At 41.6% G+C, this 22,395-nt stretch overlaps 1 protein-coding gene across 1 annotated transcript; it reads right to left on the bottom strand.

Moving 5' to 3' along the window:
* Positions 1–2,155: 2,155 nt before the first annotated feature.
* Positions 2,156–10,428, bottom strand: LOC111188594 (fucolectin-1-like). Its single transcript, XM_049469339.1, has 6 exons — positions 10,372–10,428; positions 9,456–9,534; positions 5,222–5,519; positions 4,974–5,128; positions 3,620–3,893; positions 2,156–2,482 (listed from the first exon to the last, which is right to left on the bottom strand). The coding sequence occupies exons 2-6, from the start codon at positions 9,526–9,528 to the stop codon at positions 2,335–2,337; spliced, it is 948 nt and encodes a 315-aa protein (XP_049325296.1). The 5' UTR covers positions 9,529–9,534; positions 10,372–10,428; the 3' UTR covers positions 2,156–2,334.
* Positions 10,429–22,395: the final 11,967 nt, after the last annotated feature.

Raw genomic sequence — 22,395 nt, 5'->3', positions numbered from 1 at the left:
AGTACAGTAGATGGCGCTCTCTGTTTCCCCTCATCACTCCTAGGGTGATGTGGATCAGCACAAGAATGCGTCTGTGAGCTGATGTATCAGAACCGAGTTGCTGCGCTTTCCTCCGAGCGTTAGCGCTTTTTGACTCGGCAAAAAGAGTTAAAAAGAGGCGGAGACTGACTTCACACGTATCGGAGGAAGCATGTGCTAGTCTTCACCCTCCTGGTGTTGGGGGGCATCACTAGTGATAGGGGGAGTGCTAATGTGAGGGTTGGCCGTGTAAATTGCGGAGAAAATGGGATAAAAAAAAAAACACAATTATAGATTTTTTTGTTTCTACTGAATGCATGAAACTGATATAATTACGTTAAATAATACTTTAATATGCATCATGCTGCAGGAGTTCATTCTTAAAATTAATTTATAACATGTTTATTAAAAAAAAGTAAAAAAAAGTCTATGAGGCTAAAACAGAACTAGAAGTTAAAGTTGGGCAATTTACTTTGGGTTTTTCTCCAGAACACTTTTTGGGGCGTTTATCTTGTTGCAGTAGTTTGTTCTTGGGATTTTTTTTAAAAAATGTCAGTGGTTAGCTATATCGCCAAAAATATCTTTATTGTTAAAAATAATCCCTACATCCTTAAATATCGTGATATTTTTTACAGCCATCCACAGCATTAGGACTGTATTTTTATAGCTACAATATAAGAGGAAAAGGTAAGATGGCAGTGCTAAAACATTTCATATTGTTCTGTGTTGAGGAAATTAGCTTTTAAAAATATATATATATATTTAAAAACTATAGTTTTACTCGCTTGCTCCAAGGGGGCCTCTGGAGCGCCCCCTGGTGTTTAAATAGGCCTGACCCAGAACACTTTATCGAGTGGGTATTCTTTTCTGTAGAGATTCTCTGCCTGCACGCGCACTTTAGACCCGCCCATAAAGACCTCTGATAGGCTAAACGCACAGGAACAGGCGACAGGATGAAATTTGACTTTCATAATAAAAGCCCTGGTGCCAGAAGTACCCAGGATTTGCCTAAAATGAAGATATTTGATTTTCACTGATTTAAAACACGTTATTTACACATTATAATACATTAATAATTAATAAAAAAATTACATAGTCTAAATTATCTTCATTCCTACAGCAATATAATTTGAAACTTACATCATTAATGCTATAGAGAGTGTTTCAAGACATCAGTGTTTTTATGTCTTTATTAACTTTATATTGTGAGCTATAGATAACGTAATATTTAAACATTTACCTCAGCAGTGCTATTCAAATCATACATTTACCTCAGCACTGCTATTCTAATCATATATTTACCTCAGCAGTTCTATTCTAATCATAAATTTACCTCAACAGTGCTATTCTGATCATACATTTACCTCAGTAGTGCTATTTTAATCATACATTTACCTCAGCACTGCTATTCTAATCATACATTTACCTCAGCAGTGCTATTCAAATCATACATTTACCTCAGCAGTTCTATTCTAATCATAAATTTACCTCAACAGTGCTATTCTGATCATACATTTACCTCAGTAGTGCTATTTTAATCATAAATACCTAAGCCGTGCGTCTCTAATTATAAATTTACCTCAGCCCTGCTGCTCTAATAATACATTTACCTCAGCAGTGCTATTCCATTTATAAATGTACCTTAGCAGTGCCAGTCTATTCATACTGTTATAATCATACATCAGCTGTGCTGCTCTGCTAATAAATTCCCCCCAGGAGTGCTGTTCTAATCATACATTTACCCCAGCAGTGCTATTCTAATTATACATTTACCTCAGCAGTGCTATTCTAATTATACATTTACCTCAGCAGTGCTATTCTAATTATACATTTACCTCAGCAGTTCTATTCTAATCATACAGTTACCTCAACAGTGCTTTTTCTAAGCTTACATTTACCTCAGCAGTTCTATTCTCACACACATTTAGCTGGTTCTGGTTTAGTAGTCTTCTGGTTTGAAGGTAAAGCCTAACGTTAGAGGAATCACCTCAATATGACTAAAAATAGAATATAAAACTTTTTCTTCAGGTAATTGTAATAGAACCCAGATGTAATGAACAATGAACAAACCCTTATGTGCTTATTCTCATAAATTAATTTATTTTACTGCATACCAATACACTTTTAGTGATTATTATCAATAATCATAGATTTATATCAGTATTAAAATGTAGGTATTATTAAAATTTTGTCTTCTGCGTTTACAATCCATTCCGAATAAAGATCAGTTGATCAACGATGACATTTCATTTAATTTTATTGCATCCAGTTAAAGAGCAATCGTGGCTTCCAGCTGACGGAGGATGAAGAGTTTAATCAGATCAGAGGAACTCCATACACCTCCACCTCACACAGCGTGAGATACTCCCTCCGTCCGGAAATCACCACGTTCACGTAGCGTCCCTCCATCCCGTTACACTGGAAGGTCACAGTTGGAGAACCAGTGGACTCGATCACACCACACCTACAGAGACAGGAACCAGGACAGGGAGGCTACTGTTATTGATCTGATAGTCTAATAATCTGATAATCAGATAATCAATTAGACAAACTGAAGTAGGGTATAAAACAATGAGCGTCGAGTGATGACCAGTCATTTCTTATGCATAATGCAACTTAGCAACAAGCAACAAATCAAGGTGAGGTCAATTGTAAGTCGATTTTCCACTGGAGATCCAATCGTTTACTCAGCCTGTGCCGTATCATTTCATGCGCCCTCTCTCCGGAGTGTATTTCTAAGTAAATTTAAAGCAAGAAGTACACGCTCCCGAGAGTGGGTGCTTTTCACGGCGGCGGTGCAGATCTTCAGCTGAATTCAGCACCCCTGCCAGGAAAAGCACCCACTCGAGAGAGAGGCTGCAGGTGACATCACTATTTTTCATTATTTCTTAGAAGTCAGCATAGCTTAGAACAGCATCTTGGGTATTTCCATTTTCTTAAAAAAGTTAAGGCCACGAAGACGTACGTGCTCGCTCCCGAGAAGGGGTGCTTTTCCTGGCGGGGTGCTGAGTTTGGCAGAACACCGGTACGACCCGTTACCCCGGTTACAGTTTCTGTCTCAGTCTTAATTCACATTATCATGCTGCTAAAGCAAAACTTGCACTCTGGACTTCATGCTGCTTCTACCTGCCTACTCTCTCTATTTATTTTTTGTGTATTTATCTTTATCTATTTTGTATATTCTATTTTTCTTGTGTACCTTTATTTTGTTACCCTATTTTATCTATATTTATCTATTTTAACAACTGCTCCTGGCTGCAAACTGGATCGTAAGATCACAATTTCGTTCCACCTCATGTACCACATGTGATGCGAATGACAAGTAAATCTCTTTGAATCCTCAAATCCTTGTTTCCATTTTTTTTGACACTGCAAAAGCGCCCTCCTGTGGTCACTGAGGCTTATAATTAAGTTTAAATAGAGACATAGATCCAAATATTCTAACCCCACTATCCCAGCACTGAACTCCTTTATCACTGCTGCTGTCCATTTTGCCTTCTTCTAATTTTGGAAATTTGGATATGTATTGAATTTGAATTCTGAAATGATCATTACATCAAGCATTTTATATCTAAGCAAAGTCCAATTAAAGGCAGTTAACCTCGGGTTGTTGTTTCCATTGTCCTCTAGATTGTCTCCGATTCTGATTTCAGCTCCTTTCAGTCTTGAAGCGTAGACGTCCTGAGAGTTGGTGACGCTGACGGAGAAAACCTTGTGTCGTTTCAGAAGGTCGACTCTCCACCAGGGGCTGAGGTCATAGTTAGTGAATGAGCAGGAGCCCGGTCCATTTCGGTTTCCATCAATGGCACCAGATGCAAGGAAATATCCATAAAGGCTGGACTGCGTAGCTGTTCCCTGCACTGCCGCATTCTGTCCTGCACAGAAAATGAGAAGAAAAGTACAGTTAATTTAAAAAACACATTATATACAACCTAGACGGATGTCAACAGTCAGAATAGTAAATAAAATAACATTGCTGTTCCCGTAAATGAGCTGCTGGAACTCCTTCACAGCGTCAACCAGCAGCTCAGTTTCCTCGTCCAGGGAGCTCACCTGACTCTTAAAGAGAATGATGAGCAAGAGACACACTGATTGGTTTACTATACCCACTATACCCAAAGCGAACACACAAAAGTACCTGCATTTTGTGCATTTCGAGCTGCACAGTGTGTACTTTTCCTATCGTTACAATAGCAAAGACACACTGGCACGCCCTAAATCAAGCTAATTGGTGCACGGTTGACGACTTGCCTACACATCCTTAAAATACGGCCTTTGGTCTGGATGCTCAAATCTGATTTCATGACAGCCAACGACCTTATCAGATCCAGAGTGAAGGAAGTGCGGGGGTCAAAGAAGAACACCAAGGGTTAGATACTGACATCAGGACATTCCTGTAATTTTTATTTTCAGGCTAACCTTCTAGAAACGTTTTCAAAAAGTTTGCAAAACATTCTTATAATGTTCTTTTAACACAACTGATATGTGAAACAAATACAACTGGTCTGCAGTTGAAACACAACTTTACAAATTACCTAAACTACATAAGAAATTTACCAAGTTTCTGAATATCTGACTCGGTTTCTGACTCCACCATGGTAATAAGATTGTCTGTAGCAATTGGCATGCATCTAAACAATTGATTCAGGCAAATTAGGCACTGGTTTGTGTTTATTTATTTATTTTTCCTTTCTTCTTGGGTTTACCTGCTTAAAATTCAACTGTTCTACAATTGGGTTCAACATCCCTCTGTGCTGGAGAGCTGCTAGTCTGTAGCGCTCCATCCAAATACACTACACTTTACAAAAAAAATAAATTTTGTGGCCCACCACGTAATGGCTTGGAAAATATCTGGCCAGCAGCCAAACCTAATTCCCCACCCCTGATGTAAATTTTGAGGCTGTAGAGCTGGTTGGGTCTTATGTAAAAGGCTGGAGTTCCTTTTTCTTCCTCACCATGTGGAGTGGGATACCCATATACTTCAACCTCGCACAGTATGAGCATTCGTTTATTTCCAGGTATGATCACGTTGACGTAACGTCCTGAGACTCCTTTGTCCCAGGTGAATGTGTGGGATCTTCCTGGGGGAATGGAAGTGATTACCCCAACCCTGGAAAAAAGAAAAGAAAAGTAAAAGTAAAAACAGTAAAAATTGAAATACAAGGTTATTCATTGCAGTAGACATTTTTTAGGCCTTTCTTACCGTAGGTTGCTGTTTCCGTTGTTGATTAAAGAGTTTCCTACATGAACCTCAGCTCCATTGATGAGCTCTGAACAGCTGTCTCCTCGATTAGTGATGACGATGGAGGTTATCGTGTACTCGTCCAGCAGGTCGACCCTCCACCAAGGGTTCTGCTGCCAGTCAGTCGAGGAACACGACCCATGGTAGTAGTTTGGATCTGTATTTCCATCTATAGCGTTGTAGGCGTGACCATGTCCTGTATAAGGGTATTCGACTAAGTCTGACTGAGTGGCTTTTCCACGGAGAGCCAGATTTTGCCCTGGAAAAAATAGAATAGTGTAGTTAATAAATGGTACAAGTAAAGCTCAGTTGAAACATCTGCTCATAATCTAAAACTACTGCAAACATCTGAGTATTTAAGTACTCTTAAATAAGAGTAGGGTCTAAAATCTGATTAAGAAATCTGATCAAGAGAGCTGGATTTGAGAAGTATTCTGGGACTTCTCTACTTTTGTGACCCCCCTGCGGTCCACATGGACCCGTTTTCTGATGTCTTCGTTTATGACTCGGTTGACTCACGTGAGTCCCAGTGGCCAACTCAGCATCATCTCATCATCTCAGCTTCATCTTCATCTCCTAGGTGTGAAGGGCTTGCTCATGCTTCTCTGTTGTCCGATCCATACAGTGCCACCAAAAGTAAGACTGACATATGACCGTCTTGTACACCTTTGCCTTGAGGTAGATTGCCATTCTCTTGTCGTCTCACCTGGTGCCACTTCATCCACGCTGCGTTGACATGAGCTCTGGCATCTGGGAGGGTCTTGTTCTTTTCCCGGTGCTTTTCCATCAACAAACTGGCGCCATTGATGGCATTGGCAGTGTTGCAGCCCTTGACGGTGCCGCATTGATTCGACATGATTGTCACCAGTGGGCGTATTCGATTGTCCAGGACGCATTCAAAGATCTTTATGGCGTGGCAGAGCAGTCGTATTGGTCGATAGCTGGTGCACTCGGTGGCGTCCCCCTTGGCCTTCCAAATGGGCACCGTGATTCTCGTTGTCCAGGCCTGGGGAGGGGTGTCCTTGGCTGTGATCTAGTTGAACATCACCTCAAAATAAGTGACCTCGCGGTCACCCATCAGCTTCAATGCTTCGACTGTGATATTGTCTGGTCCAGTGTTTTTTCTGCTCTTAATTTTCTTTAGGACATTTCAAACTTCCGTGATGGTGATTGGTGCGACAGGTCCCAAAAGAACCCAAAAAAGCATCCAGGGACTGGGTCTGCAGGTGGGATGGGTGGGTGCAGGAATTCTTCGGTGCTGATTCCAGCAAAGTAGTTCAAACAGCACTGCAGGATGTTTTTGGGATCTCTCAGGATCTGTCCATCAACTTCCTTGATCTACACAGTTGGTTCATGTCGACATCTTGTTTCGCTCGATGGTGGGCTTTGGCAAGGCGGTAGATGTTGTTAGCCCCCTCGGTGGTCTCAAGCTGGTCGTACAGGGCCAGGTAGTGCCAGCTTTATGCAGCAGCTACCGTCCTCTTCGCTGCCGATTTCAGGGATTGGTATTAGGTGTAGTCGTCAGGGATCCGCAATTGCCACCACATCTTGAAAGCCAGCTTCTTTGCTTTTATTGCTGCCTGAACCTCCTCATTCCACCACCACACTTGTTTGACGATGTGCTTTTTTCCGGTTTCATCGAGCCGACGATGCTCTAAGCCTTTTTTTGCACGGATTTGACCATCTCTGTCCACTTGTCCTCCACGGGTTTGTCCACATTTACCGCCTGCGTGTGAAGCGCGGTTGCCAGCTGCTCCTTTCGGTCCTGTCCGACGTTTGGGTTCTTTCAACTTGGATGCTGGGGAGCCACAGAATCATGCGGGATCACTTTGGTGTCCATCACCATCTTCAGGTCTTGCCGCTGGACCATCCAGTAGTCGCAGTGGCAAGTGGCAAGGTGCGAGGGCCTCTTTTTGAAGAACGTGTTGGACACGGCCAAGTTGTGCGTCTCCGCAATGTCCAGGATGCGCTGGCCGTCATTGTTCCACATGCCAAGACCACGTCCGCTCCCACATGACCGTTGAGATCTCCTCCAATCAGGATATGTTCGTCCGGGGCGAAGGTCTGAATGACCTTGTCCAGCTTCTCCCAGAAGTCATCTTTTTCCCGTTGCTGCAGCCAGCCTGTGGTTCTGGTGGCTTTCCTCCCTGTAATAGAAGCGGCTATATCCTTCGCCAATCTCTGTCGCTTTGCTTCCGGTTCATTTGCATCACTGGCCAGGAAGGCAAACCAGCGTCTCTACTTTCTCCGCAAGCTGAGAAGAGCTGGAGCCCCCACCCCCATCATGACCACTTTCTACAGAGGGGCCATCGAGAGCATCCTGACCAGCTGTTTCACCGTGTGGTACGGGGCCTGCACAGCATCCTGCCGCAGGACCCTCCAGCGCATCGTGAGAGCAGCTGAGAAGATCGTTGGCACCTCTCTCCCCTCCCTTCAGGACCTGTACAGCTCCCGCCTCACGCGGAAAGCCCTCCGTCTGGCAGGAGATCCCTCCCACCCACTACACAGCTTCTTCAGCCTGCTGCCATCAGGGAGAAGACTGCGGAGTCTCGGGTCTAGGACCAGCAGACTGCGAGACAGCCCCATCCATCAGGCTGTGAGGATGCTGAACTCTCTTCCTGCTCTACCCCCCATCCCAATCCTGCCCACAGCACACACACTCTCATCATCCTGACCCCACATCCTCCCACCAACACAGTACTGAAACTCTGCACTAGAACACACACAGTACTGTAACTTTTGTAAAAGGACCTGCACTACACACCCAATACCTGCACTACTGTTACGCTGCACTGTCATACACACTTTAATTCCCCAAGAACTGGGAACTTTAAGAACTTTACCAGCCTTAAGCTAGATGCAACATTGCACTACTGTTATACGGGTTCTATTTATATTGTCACTTGATCTTAATCACCATTAATATTGCACTATTATCTTCTGTCTCACAAATGTCTATTGTGTTTTTGTTGTATTGTACATATAGTGTCTCCCACTCATTTAGATTTAGATTATATATTTATTTCTTTTTATTTCTATTTATATATCTATTTCACCCCCACCACTACTGCACCTTGTTCTGTCTCATGTATGTCTGTGTCCCTGCTGCTGTATTGTACACATAGTGTCTCCCCTTTTTCTTTATTATCCATTATCTGTACTTGCTGTAAAATTGGGAAGGAGAGTAACGTAATTTCAATTCTATGTATGTCCTGTACATATGCAGCATTGACAATAAAACTACTTGACTTGACTTGACTTGATTTGTATTCTTGCAGGCAGTGGATGTTCTATTTCTTGAGTACTTAAGCCAATTCTCGACTGCGTCCAGCCAAAGGTCCGATTGATTGTTCCAAGTCGTAGGTAGACTAGCTTCTTTAACCCGTCGCGACTGTTGACGGGTAGCCCTTGTCCATTTCTCACGTCGCTTGGGCAGGGGCAGTTCGTGTCGCCTCGGGGGAACGTCCTAGCTTGTCGGTTGAAATTTCTGGAAGGCATATTCAATAAATACGTAATAATAAATACTGGCGTGTTGTTCCGCCTGTCATCAAAGACCATCACCGTTGGCCAAGTTCCGAAGTCCTTGTTACTAGCCGTCACTGCGAGGAGACGGTGATTAGGTTTTGCCAGCCTAGTTCTTTTGCTTTTGTATCGTACTTAAATTTTAAATTTTTTCTAAATGATAATTTCATGTATTAAGGGACAATCCAATATAATGTGAGAGGATGCTGTGGATGATCATAAACAGGACGTTTATGCTGGAAAATCCTCCAATTTGTCTGAAATAAAACAATTCTGTAAAGAAGAGTGGAACTAAATTCCTCCACAGAGATGAGAAAGACTCGACATCAGTTATCATTAAAGATTGATTACAGTTGTTGCCGTCAAGTGTGGCTAAACCAAGTTATTAGATTTAGGGGGAAAATACTTTTTCACACAGGTCCACTGGTTTGGATATATATTTTTTTCCTTAATATATGAAATTATCATTTAAAACAAGATTTTTATATTTACTCAGGTCATATTTGTCTGATATTAAAATGTGTTTGTTAATCTAAAAAATGTACATATCATAAAAATGCAAAAACTAAAGAAATCTGCAGGGGGGGGAAATATATCTTCTTAAAACACACTGCTGTACTGTAAGTGTTAGTATTGTGCATTATGTAGAGTATTTTTATTGATGTATATTTACCTTTTATGGGAGTGGCTTCAGTGAAACCAGTCACTGTAATGATTCCAAACAGGTACAATATCTGACGATACATTTTTCTAAAAAATATATAAAAATATATACACAATGTTAAGGTAAGAAATATTATCATTTAATATTTGGACATAATCTCAAACAGTTTAGCTGACATTGATATTGCCCATCGAGTTAATTTAGCTAGAAAATTATGATTTATTTTATAATTTATTATAATTTTAGTGACTCTGGTTTTGTATTATATATGGTTTATTATTAAGAATGTTTAAGCATTTTTATTCTCCAATTCCAATAATTCAATATTTCAAATAATTACAGCTCACCGTTCTTTAAAATTACATTACATTACATTACATTACATTACATTACATTTGGCAGACGCTTTTGTCCAAAGCGACTTACAATATTGAAGTACAAAATTAATAGGAATTTAGATAACCCATTTTTAGATAGGGCTTAAAGGAGGTCAAAGGGAAATAAAGGGATAGAGAAGTGAAGGAGGGGAAGAAGGAAATGGGGTTAGAAGTAGTTAGTGTGTTAACAAAATAAATGTGCAAACAATATTATATATATTATATATATTATATTATGTTTCTTCATTATATCAATGGCATAAAATATTGAAAGTGTCTTAAAATAACAGCAATTTAATTTATTAAACAAAATCTTATTAATAAGTCTAGTGGCAGATTTGTGGGTAGCCCAAATGGCCTTACAAAAAACTAAACTTTATTTAGTGTAAATTGTATTATTTATTAATATAAATAAACTATTCAACTTAGCCCTGCAGCACTACAGACAAGGCAAAAAAACATTATGTTGCAACTATGCTGCGACTCAAAAACTGCATTATATTAATGATAAAATATTAATATATATATGAATAATTCTGAGACTCACCTTTTTTCTCAGTGGAGCTGCAGAAGCTCTGGGAGACGTGATCACTTCCACTGAAGAGCCTCGTCTGAAGATCACAGAGCTTTATATATCATTTTAAACAGTGAAAACGGGGGATATTTATGATGAGAAAATAGGATATAGTTATGAAACGCTGCTGTAATGTGTGTGTGCTGATGGGTGAGGGCTTAATCTGTGTGTATTCTGAATTAGGCACCACCAAAAGTACACAATGTATAATATATAATAATAGCGCTGAACATCTGCTCTAACATGAGTTCAAGAGTTTAACACTGAACTGGACTGTATGTATTTATTTTGGTAAAAACTTCTGGTCTGAAGACTAAACAGCAATAAAACAGCAGTGTCAATATTAACTCAGTAAAACAGTAAAACTGTCTCGGATTAGCTGCACTATATGGACAAAATATTAATTTGTATTGAGACACATATAGATTCCAAAAAAGTAGCGTATTTTTTAAATGACATCCCATTCTAAACCCATAGTCATCAGTGTGGAGTCGGTCCCCCTTTATGTTTGTACTATATGGAGAAAAATATTGAGACACTGACAAGAGCAGAGACAAGAGCGTCCATTTACAGCTACACTATATCAGAAATGTTGTTTAAAATATTTTACATTATTCAAAGTATCTCCTCTTGTTTAGATGATGAGTTTTGAACATCTCTGCTGGGTTTTCTCAGTCGGTTTTATGAGGTAGAGTCACCTGGAATTCAGGCTTTCAGTTAACAGCTGTGCTGAACTCATCAAGAGTTAATTACTTGAATTTCTTGTCTCTTAATAAAGTGTTTGAGAGCATCAGTTAAAGTAAAGTAGTGAAGAGGTAGAGTTACAGGTATACAGTGAATAGTGAATATTTGAATAATGTTCGAATCCATCAAAAACTTTATGATGATGAAACTGGCTCTCATCAGGATAACGGAATGTTCTGTGATGTCATGGAATGTTCTGTGACGTCATGGAATGTTCTGTGATGTCACAAAATGTTCTGTGATGTTTTTTCTGATGTTTCATCTGATGTATTAATTGTTTATTTTATTGTTTTTTTCATTATATTAAAATGTTCTGTACTGTAGATTAATACTAAACTCATTCAAACTTTTAAGAAAGATGTATGGAGTTATATTTTATACGTTTTATATTTTACTTTCTTCAAAGTAGCTCCTCTTGTTCAGATGATCAGTTTTGAACACCATTTTCTCAATCAACTGGAATTCAGGCTTTATATGAATAGCTCTATTTGAGTAATGTTCGAATCCAGGTTATGAGAAGCAACAACTACTCAACCAAGTAAAGAAAAAATGACTTTAAGAAAAAAATGAAGGTCAATCACTCAAAAAGAAGGAATTTCAAGAACTTTAAAAAGTATCCTCAAGTGCAGTTGCAAAAAAAAGACCATCAAAAACATTATGAAAATGGAACTGGCACTCATCAGGACCAGTTGTACAGGATGAGTTCATCGGAGTTACCAGACCCAGAAACCACAAGCATCTAAATATAAGAGATATCGAAATCAAAAAGATAAGAGCATCTAAAAGCTTCTTCACAGAGTATTGTAGTTTGCTTTTAAGTTACTACATGATTCATTATGTGTTCCTTCATAATCTGATAGATCACTTCTCTATTCATTTACTATGTAGAAAAAAAATAAAAATGAAAAAGGTGTGCCCAAACTTTTGACTGGCACTTTAGACCATGCAATTGATCTGAAAAACTACATGAACAAAACACAGTAATCTTTTCATATCAAATACAATGATTTTACCGTTTATAATAAAAAATAATGAACCCAGATCACACAGTTTTGTGCAAAGCAGATTTATTACTGATTTACTATTATTTTATTAATCACCTCTTATTGACCACTGTATAATCAACATTTCATACTTTTAATCATTTGTTCATTTTCGCGTGACTTATATTTATTAAGGATGTCATTATTTCTGTGAGGGATCTAAACGTACATAATAAAAATACTTTAATAGATGTCAGTGTAAAATTATTTTATCCAAAGTCCTTTTGAAGCATTTCTATTGGTCCATGAAGCATGAAATTCTAGTTGAGTGTTAAAAACGTTGGTCTTTTTGAATTATGTGAATTTGAATTTTTTGGAAAATTAAAAAATATATGATTTTTTAAAATCGTAGCATATATATTTTTTCTTTTCTTGATTGCAAAATTGCTGAATTCATGTATTGATTCTGTGAGTGAGGTCTAGGTTCGGATATGCACTGTTTGGAAATACATACAGTAAAAAAATTATTATCTATTTATTTATTATTATCTATTTTATTATCTAGTTTAGGGGTCGGCAATAGGAATTATTATCTGGTCCGTGAGGTTGTTTATAATGAACTATAATAAACGATAATGAAACAAATAAAATAATTAAAAACTTCACTGGAGAGCTTTTGTTTACATCCCTCCCCTGTGTCTCGTTTTTCCGCCTGTTCTTGGGCTCTCTATCTACTTATAAGGGCGTTTTTTCCCGGTCATGTCCCAATTCACTAGTTGGGGCAGCGGTAGTGTATTGGAGCGCGACCCTGACGACACGGGTTGGATCCCCCGTGAGGAGCGGTGTGTTTATTTATTTATTTATTTATTTCTACTTGGGTTTATCTGCTTTGAGATCAACTGTTCTGCAATTGGGTTCAACAATCCTCTGGGCTGGAGAGATACTAGTCTAAAACACAATTTTCTTTTTTACCCCTGATCTGGATGGTGCTTAACCCTCCTATTATCTTTGGGGTTTCTTTTCTTTCAACGTTAGCACAACCATTAAACGTTAAATGTTGATTTAATGTTGTCTCAAAGTTGAAACAACAGCATACATTACCTAATCATATTTCAACCACATTTCAACGTTGAAAGTCGGTTGTGTGGAGCTGGGTTAATATTGAAGTCTGAACATCAGCAAAGCCCCGCCCATATTAACCTCGGCACCACCCTGCCAGAACACGTGCGATATAATAATGGAGATACCACACCGTCCACCCTCCACAAGCTAAACTAAGATTTGAACTGAGGACTCCATCCAGAGAAAACTGGAAAGGCTTCTAACCTCCAGCGGAAGTGATTCTATCTACCTAAAAAACAACTCAATTAAGATTCTAAATAATAAGGACGTCTGACTGTATTCAGTTGTAAAGGAACTGTGGGGTTGTGTAAAAGTATGTAATGTAATGCACTTTAAATCCTTAATGTATTGTAATGATATGGTTTTGGTCACCTGATTGTCTGTTTTGTGTTGTAGTGCAGTATGCCCTCAATCCAAGAAAAATTTCTCCTTGGGAGATGAATAAAGGAACTATGACTATGTTAAAATTTGACCGGGAACACTAAAGTAAGGGGCAGGAGGTGAACACGACAGGAGGGTTAAAAGGATTTCACATTCACTGAAATAATTAAGACATATTTAAATCAAGAACATCCTAACAGGCCAAGCTACATGTTACCATAGAAACCCTTCTTTAAAATCACCTTCACAATTCTTGCATGTGTTGAACTTGTGAGTTCTTTTTTTTGCAGTCATGAGCAGACAGACAGTCTCATGCATTGTCATTGAAGATGATTTTGCTCCGGAAGGCTCGGTTCTTCTTTTTGTACAATGGAAGAAAGTGGTCAGTCAGAAACTCTATCGTCGCTGTCCTATAAAAAAAACACTTTAATCCATTTTTGTTGATTTTTAGTTTACTACATAATTTGAACAATCAAACTGTCTCTTACACTGTGCCAAAATTTCTTGATGAACGGACCAATAGAAACTCTTCAAAATGACCTGAAATAAACTCTTTTTACATTGACTTCCATTAAAAGTTGACAAGGTTTTTTTTCTCTCCTGTAAAGTTGCTGTTTTGGAGAAAAGTGTTTTTCATTATACTTTTCTGAGGACCCTAAAAGAGCTACCCCTCTATCTCCATGACTCCGCCCCAAAACATGACCCCGCCCCAAAACATGACCCCGCCCCCTCCTCGCTGATTTTGTAGCTTGTTGGGACTTTGTGACATCCACCCACCATCCACTACTCCATCCACCCACCATCCACCCACCCACCATCCACTACTCCATCCACCCACCATCCACTACTCCATCCACCCACCATCCATGTAGACCATCCACTACTCCATACACCCATCATCCACTACTCCATCCACCCACTATCCACTACTCCATCCACCCACCATCCACTACTCCATCCACCCACCATCCACTACTCCATCCACCCACCATCCACCCACCATCCACTACTCCATCCACCCACCATCCACTACTCCATCCACCCACCATCCATGTAGACCATCCACTACTCCATACACCCATCATCCACTACTCCATCCACCCACTATCCACTACTCCATCCACCCACCATCCACTACTCCACCAACCCACCATCCACTACTCCATCCACCCACCATCCACTACTCCATCCACCCACCATCCATGTAGACCATCCACTACTCCATACACCCATCATCCACTACTCCATCCACCCACTATCCACTACTCCTTCCACCCACCATCCACTACTCCATCCACCCACTATCCACTACTCCATCCACCCACCATCCACTACTCCATCCACCCACCATCCACTACTCCACCCACTAATCACCCACTACTCCATCCACCCACCATCCACAACTCCATCCACCCACCATCCACTACTCCATCCACCCACCATCCATGTAGACCATCCACTACTCCATCCACCCACCATCCACTACTCCATCCACCCACCATCCACTACTCCATTCACCCACCATCCACTACTCCATCCACCCACCATCCACTACTCCATCCACCCACCATCCATGTAGACCATCCACTACTCCATCCACCCACCATCCACCCACCCACCATCCACTACTCCGTCCACCCACCATCCACTACTCCATCCACCCACCATCCACTACTCCACCCACTAATCACCCACTACTCCATCCACCCACCATCCACAACTCCATCCACCCACCATCCACTACTCCATCCACCCACCATCCATGTAGACCATCCACTACTCCATCCACCCACCATCCACTACTCCATCCACCCACCATCCACTACTCCATTCACCCACCATCCACTACTCCATCCACCCACCATCCACTACTCCATCCACCCACCATCCATGTAGACCATCCAATACTCCATTCACCCACCATCCACTACTCCATTCACCCACCATCCACTACTCCATCCACCCACCATCCACTACTCCATTCACCCACCATCCACTACTCCATCCACCCACCATCCACTACTCCATCCACCAACCATCCATGTAGACCATCCACTACTCCATACACCCATCATCCACTACTCCATCCACCCACTATCCACTACTCCATCCACCCACCATCGACTACTCCACCAACCCACCATCCACTACTCCATCCACTACTCCATACACCCATCATCCACTACTCCATCCACCCACTATCCACTACTCCTTCCACCCACCATCCACTACTCCATCCACCCACTATCCACTACTCCATCCACCCACTATCCACTACTCGATACACCCATCATCCACTACTCCATCCACCCACCATCCACTACTCCATCCACCCACCATCGACTACTCCACCAACCCACCATCCACTACTCCATCCACTACTCCATCCACCCACCATCCACTACTCCATCCACCCACCATCCACTACTCCGTCCACCCACCATCCACTACTCCATCCACCCACCATCCACTACTCCACCCACTAATCACCCACTACTCCATCCACCCACCATCCACAACTCCATCCACCCACCATCCACTACTCCATCCACCCACCATCCATGTAGACCATCCACTACTCCATCCACCCACCATCCACTACTCCATCCACCCACCATCCACTACTCCATCCACCCACCATCCACTACTCCATCCACCCACCATCCATGTAGACCATCCACTACTCCATCCACCCACCATCCACTACTCCATTCACCCACCATCCACTACTCCATCCACCCACCATCCACTACTCCATCCACCCACCATCCATGTAGACCATCCACTACTCCATACACCCATCATCCACTACTCCATACACCCACTATCCACTACTCCATCCACCCACCATCGACTACTCCACCAACCCACCATCCACTACTCCATCCACTACTCCATACACCCATCATCCACTACTCCATCCACCCACTATCCACTACTCCTTCCACCCACCATCCACTACTCCATCCACCCACTATCCACTACTCCATCCACCCACTATCCACTACTCGATACACCCATCATCCACTACTCCATCCACCCACCATCCACTACTCCATCCACCCACCATCGACTACTCCACCAACCCACCATCCACTACTCCATCCACCCACCATCCACTACTCCATCCACCCACCATCCACTACTCCGTCCACCCACCATCCACTACTCCATCCACCCACCATCCACTACTCCACCCACTACTCCATCCACCTATCACCCACTACTCCATCCACCAACCATCCACTACTCCATCCACTACTCCATCCATCTAGACCATCCACTACTCCATCCATCTAGACCATCCACTACTCCATCCACCCACTATCCACTACTCCATCCACCAACCATCCACTACTCCATCCACCCACTATCCACTACTCCATCCACCCACCATCCACTACTCCATTCACCCACCATCCACTACTCCATCCACCCACCATCCACTACTCCATCCACCCACCATCCATGTAGACCATCCACTACTCCATCCACTTACCATCCACTACTCCATACACCCGTCATCCACTACTCCATCCACCCACTATCCACTACTCCATCCACCCACCATCGACTACTCCGCCAACCCACCATCCACTACTCCATACACTACTCCATACACCCATCATCCACTACTCCATCCACCCACTATCCACTACTCCTTCCACCCACCATCCACTACTCCATCCACCCACTATCCACTACTCCATCCACCCACTATCCACTACTCGATACACCCATCATCCACTACTCCATCCACCCACCATCCACTACTCCATCCACCCACCATCGACTACTCCACCAACCCACCATCCACTACTCCAACCACTACTCCATCCACCCACCATCCACTACTCCATCCACCCACCATCCACTACTCCATCCACCCACCATCCACTACTCCATCCACCCACCATCCACTACTCCACCCACTACTCCATCCACCTATCACCCACTACTCCATCCACCAACCATCCACTACTCCATCCACTACTCCATCCATCTAGACCATCCACTACTCCATCCATCTAGACCATCCACTACTCCATCCACCCACTATCCACTACTCCATCCACCAACCATCCACTACTCCATCCACCCACTATCCACTACTCCATCCACCAACCATCCACTACTCCATCCACCCACCATCCACTACTCCATCCACCCACCATCCACTACTCCATCCACCCACCATCCATGTAGACCATCCACTACTCCATACACCCATCATCCACTACTCCATCCACCCACTATCCACTACTCCATCCACCCACCATCGACTACTCCACCAACCCACCATCCACTACTCCATCCACTACTCCATACACCCATCATCCACTACTCCATCCACCCACTATCCACTACTCCTTCCACCCACCATCCACTACTCCATCCACCCACTATCCACTACTCCATCCACCCACTATCCACTACTCGATACACCCATCATCCACTACTCCATCCACCCACCATCCACTACTCCATCCACCCACCATCGACTACTCCACCAACCCACCATCCACTACTCCATCCACTACTCCATCCACCCACCATCCACTACTCCATCCACCCACCATCCACTACTCCGTCCACCCACCATCCACTACTCCATCCACTACTCCACCCACTAATCACCCACTACTCCATCCACCCACCATCCACAACTCCATCCACCCACCATCCACTACTCCATCCACCCACCATCCATGTAGACCATCCACTACTCCATCCACCCACCATCCACTACTCCATCCACCCACCATCCACTACTCCATTCACCCACCATCCACTACTCCATCCACCCACCATCCACTACTCCATCCACCCACCATCCATGTAGACCATCCACTACTCCATCCACCCACCATCCACTACTCCATTCACCCACCATCCACTACTCCATCCACCCACCATCCACTACTCCATCCACCCACCATCCATGTAGACCATCCACTACTCCATCCACCCACCATCCACTACTCCATACACCCGTCATCCACTACTCCATCCACCCACTATCCACTACTCCATCCACCCACCATCGACTACTCCACCAACCCACCATCCACTACTCCATACACTACTCCATACACCCATCATCCACTACTCCATCCACCCACTATCCACTACTCCTTCCACCCACCATCCACTACTCCATCCACCCACTATCCACTACTCCATCCACCCACTATCCACTACTCGATACACCCATCATCCACTACTCCATCCACCCACCATCCACTACTCCATCCACCCACCATCGACTACTCCACCAACCCACCATCCACTACTCCATCCACTACTCCATCCACCCACCATCCACTACTCCATCCACCCACTATCCACTACTCCTTCCACCCACCATCCACTACTCCATCCACCCACTATCCACTACTCCATCCACCCACTATCCACTACTCGATACACCCATCATCCATGTAGACCATCCACTACTCCATCCACCCACCATCCACTACTCCATTCACCCACCATCCACTACTCCATCCACCCATCATCCATGTAGACCATCCACTACTCCATCCACCCACCATCCACTACTCCATCCACCCACCATCCACTACTCCATCCACCCACCATCCATGTAGACCATCCACTACTCCATCCACCCACCATCCACTACTCCATCCACCCACCATCCACTACTCCATCCACCCACTATCCACTACTCCTTCCACCCACCATCCACTACTCCATCCACCCACCATCCACTACTCCGTCCACCCACCATCCACTACTCCATCCACCCACCATCCACTACTCCACCCACTACTCCATCCACCTATCACCCATTACTCCATCCACCAACCATCCACTACTCCATCCACTACTCCATCCATCTAGACCATCCACTACTCCATCCATCTAGACCATCCACTACTCCATCCACCCACTATCCACTACTCCATCCACCAACCATCCACTACTCCATCCACCCACTATCCACTACTCCTTCCACCAACCATCCACTACTCCATCCACCCACCATCCACTACTCCATCCACCCACTATCCACTACTCCTTCCACCCACCATCCACTACTCCATCCACCCACCATCCACTACTCCATCCACCCACCATCCACTACTCCATCCACCCACCATCCACTATTCCATCCACCCACCATCCACTACTCCATCCACCCACTATCCACTACTCCATCCACCCATCACCCACTACTCCATCCACCCACCATCCACTACTCCATCCACCCATCATCCATGTATCCATCATCCATGTATTTGTCTGTGTAACTACATATTGATGTATCTGTCTGTCTGTGTAACTATATATTGATATATTTGTTTGTGTAACTATATATTGATGTATTTATCTGTGTAACTATATATTGATGCATCTTTCTGTCTGTGTAACTATATATTGATGCATCTTTCTGTCTGTGTAACTATATATTGACGTATCTGTCTGTGTAACCATATATTGATGTATTTGTTTGTGTAACTATATATTGATGTATTTATCTGTGTAACTATATATTGATGCATCTTTCTGTCTGTGTAACTATATGTTTATGTATTTGTCTGTGTAACTACATATTGATGTATCTGTCTGTGTAACTATATGTTGATGTATTTGTCTGTGTAACAATACATTGATGTATTTGTCTGTCTGTGCAACAATATATTGATGTATTTGTCTGTCTGTGCAACAATATATTGACATGTCTGTCTGTGTAACTATATATTGATGTATCTATCTGTGCAACTATATATTTATGTATTTGTCTATTTAACTATATATTGATGTATTTGTCTGTGTAACTATATATTGATGTATCTGTCTGTCTGTGTTGCTATATATTGATGTATCTGTCTGTCTGTGTAACTATATATTGATGTATTTGTTTGTGTAGCTATTTATTGATGTATTTATCTGTGTAACTATATATTGATGCATCTTTCTGTCTGTGTAACTATATATTGACGTATCTGTCTGTCTGTGTAACTATATATTGATGCATCTTTCTGTCTGTGTAACTATATATTGATGCATCTTTCTGTCTGTGTAACTATATATTGACGTATCTGTCTGTGTAACCATATATTGATGTATTTGTTTGTGTAACTATATATTGATGTATTTATCTGTGTAACTATATATTGATGCATCTTTCTGTCTGTGTAACTATATGTTGATGTATTTGTCTGTGTAACTACATATTGATGTATCTGTCTGTGTAACTATATGTTGATGTATTTGTCTGTGTAACAATATATTGATGTATCTGTCTGTCTGTGTAACTATATATTGATGTATATCAATATCAATATATAGTGTAACAATATATTGATGTATTTGTCTGTCTGTGCAACAATATATTGACATGTCTGTCTGTGTAACTATATGTTGATGTATTTGTCTGTGTAACTACATATGGATGTATCTGTCTGTGTAACTATATATTGATGTATTTGTCTGTGTAACTATATATTGATGCATCTTTCTGTCTGTGTAACTATATATTGACGTATCTGTCTGTCTGTGTAACTATATATTGACATATCTGTCTGTCTGTGTAACTATATATGGATGTATCTGTCTGTGTAACTATATATTGATGTATTTGTCTGTGTAACTATATATTGATGTATATCAATATCAATATATAGTGTAACAATATATTGATGTATTTGTCTGTCTGTGCAACAATATATTGACATGTCTGTCTGTGTAAATATATATATTGATGTATCTATCTGTGTAACTATATATTGATGTATTTGTCTGTCTGTGTAACTATATATTGATGTATTTGTCTGTGTAACTATATATTGATGTATCTGCCTGTGTAACTATATGTTGACCTGTCTGTCTGTCTATCTCTGTGGCATAGCTGTCTGACTGTCTGTCTTTCTGCCTGTCTATGAAACTATATGTTGATGTATCTGTGTGTCTGTGTAAATATATATTGATGTATCTGTCAGTGTAATTATATATTGATGTATTTGTCTGTGTAACTATATGCTGACCTTACTGTCTATCTCTGTGTAACTATATATTGACATAGCTGTCTGACTGTCTGTCTTTCTGCCTGTCTGGAAAACTATATATTGTCTGTCTGTATTAACAATGAATTTAGTTGTTTTTGGTCTGTATGCTTTTTACATAACTTTTATTATTATATAACTGTATTATTATTATTATTATTATTATTATTATTATTATTATTATTATTATTATTATTATTATTAGTGTAAGTTTGATTCTCATATTGTTAATAATAATTGTGTCAGTTTAGTTTTATAATCTTGAGGAATTATCTGGTGAAAGTTAAGATGTTAAAATGCTGAGATGTTGAGTTCAGTTCCTCTTTATATCAGGAGCTCGTTTGTGATAATCTCCAGCATCTTCTCTCTTTACACAATAAACTCTTATCTCCATGAACACCTTTAAAAATTACAGAACTAAATAACTGCTAAAATATATACTGAGCTGTGTGTCTGTGTAACTATATATTGATATATTTGTCCGTCTGCATAACTATATATTGATGTATCTGTCTGTCTGTCTGTGTAACTATATATTGATGTGTTTGTCTGTGTAACTATATATTGATGTATTTGTCTGTGTAACTATATATTGATGTATCTGTCTGTTTGTGTTGCTATATATTGATGTATCTGTCTGTCTGTGTAACTATATATTGATGTATTTGTTTGTGTAGCTATATATTGATGTATTTATCTGTGTAACTATATATTGATGCATCTTTCTGTCTGTGTAAC

Source organism: Astyanax mexicanus, chromosome 1, assembly GCF_023375975.1.
Source record: "Astyanax mexicanus isolate ESR-SI-001 chromosome 1, AstMex3_surface, whole genome shotgun sequence".
In the NCBI taxonomy this organism is placed as follows: domain Eukaryota; kingdom Metazoa; phylum Chordata; class Actinopteri; order Characiformes; family Acestrorhamphidae; genus Astyanax; species Astyanax mexicanus.
The sequence above is the reverse complement of the archived record's forward strand: the minus strand, read 5'-3'. Positions and strand labels throughout refer to the sequence as shown.

Coding starts and splice junctions, on each gene's coding strand:
- LOC111188594 (XM_049469339.1), bottom strand. CDS start 9,528: ATGTATCGTCAGATATTGTACCTGTTTGGAATCATTACAGTGACTGGT. Junction 5,520..9,455: donor TGAAGCCACTCCCATAAAAG/GTAAATATACAT, acceptor TATTTTTTCCAG/GGCAAAATCTGGCTCTCCGT. Junction 2,483..3,619: donor AATGGAAACAACAACCCGAG/GTTAACTGCCTT, acceptor CTGTCTCTGTAG/GTGTGGTGTGATCGAGTCCA.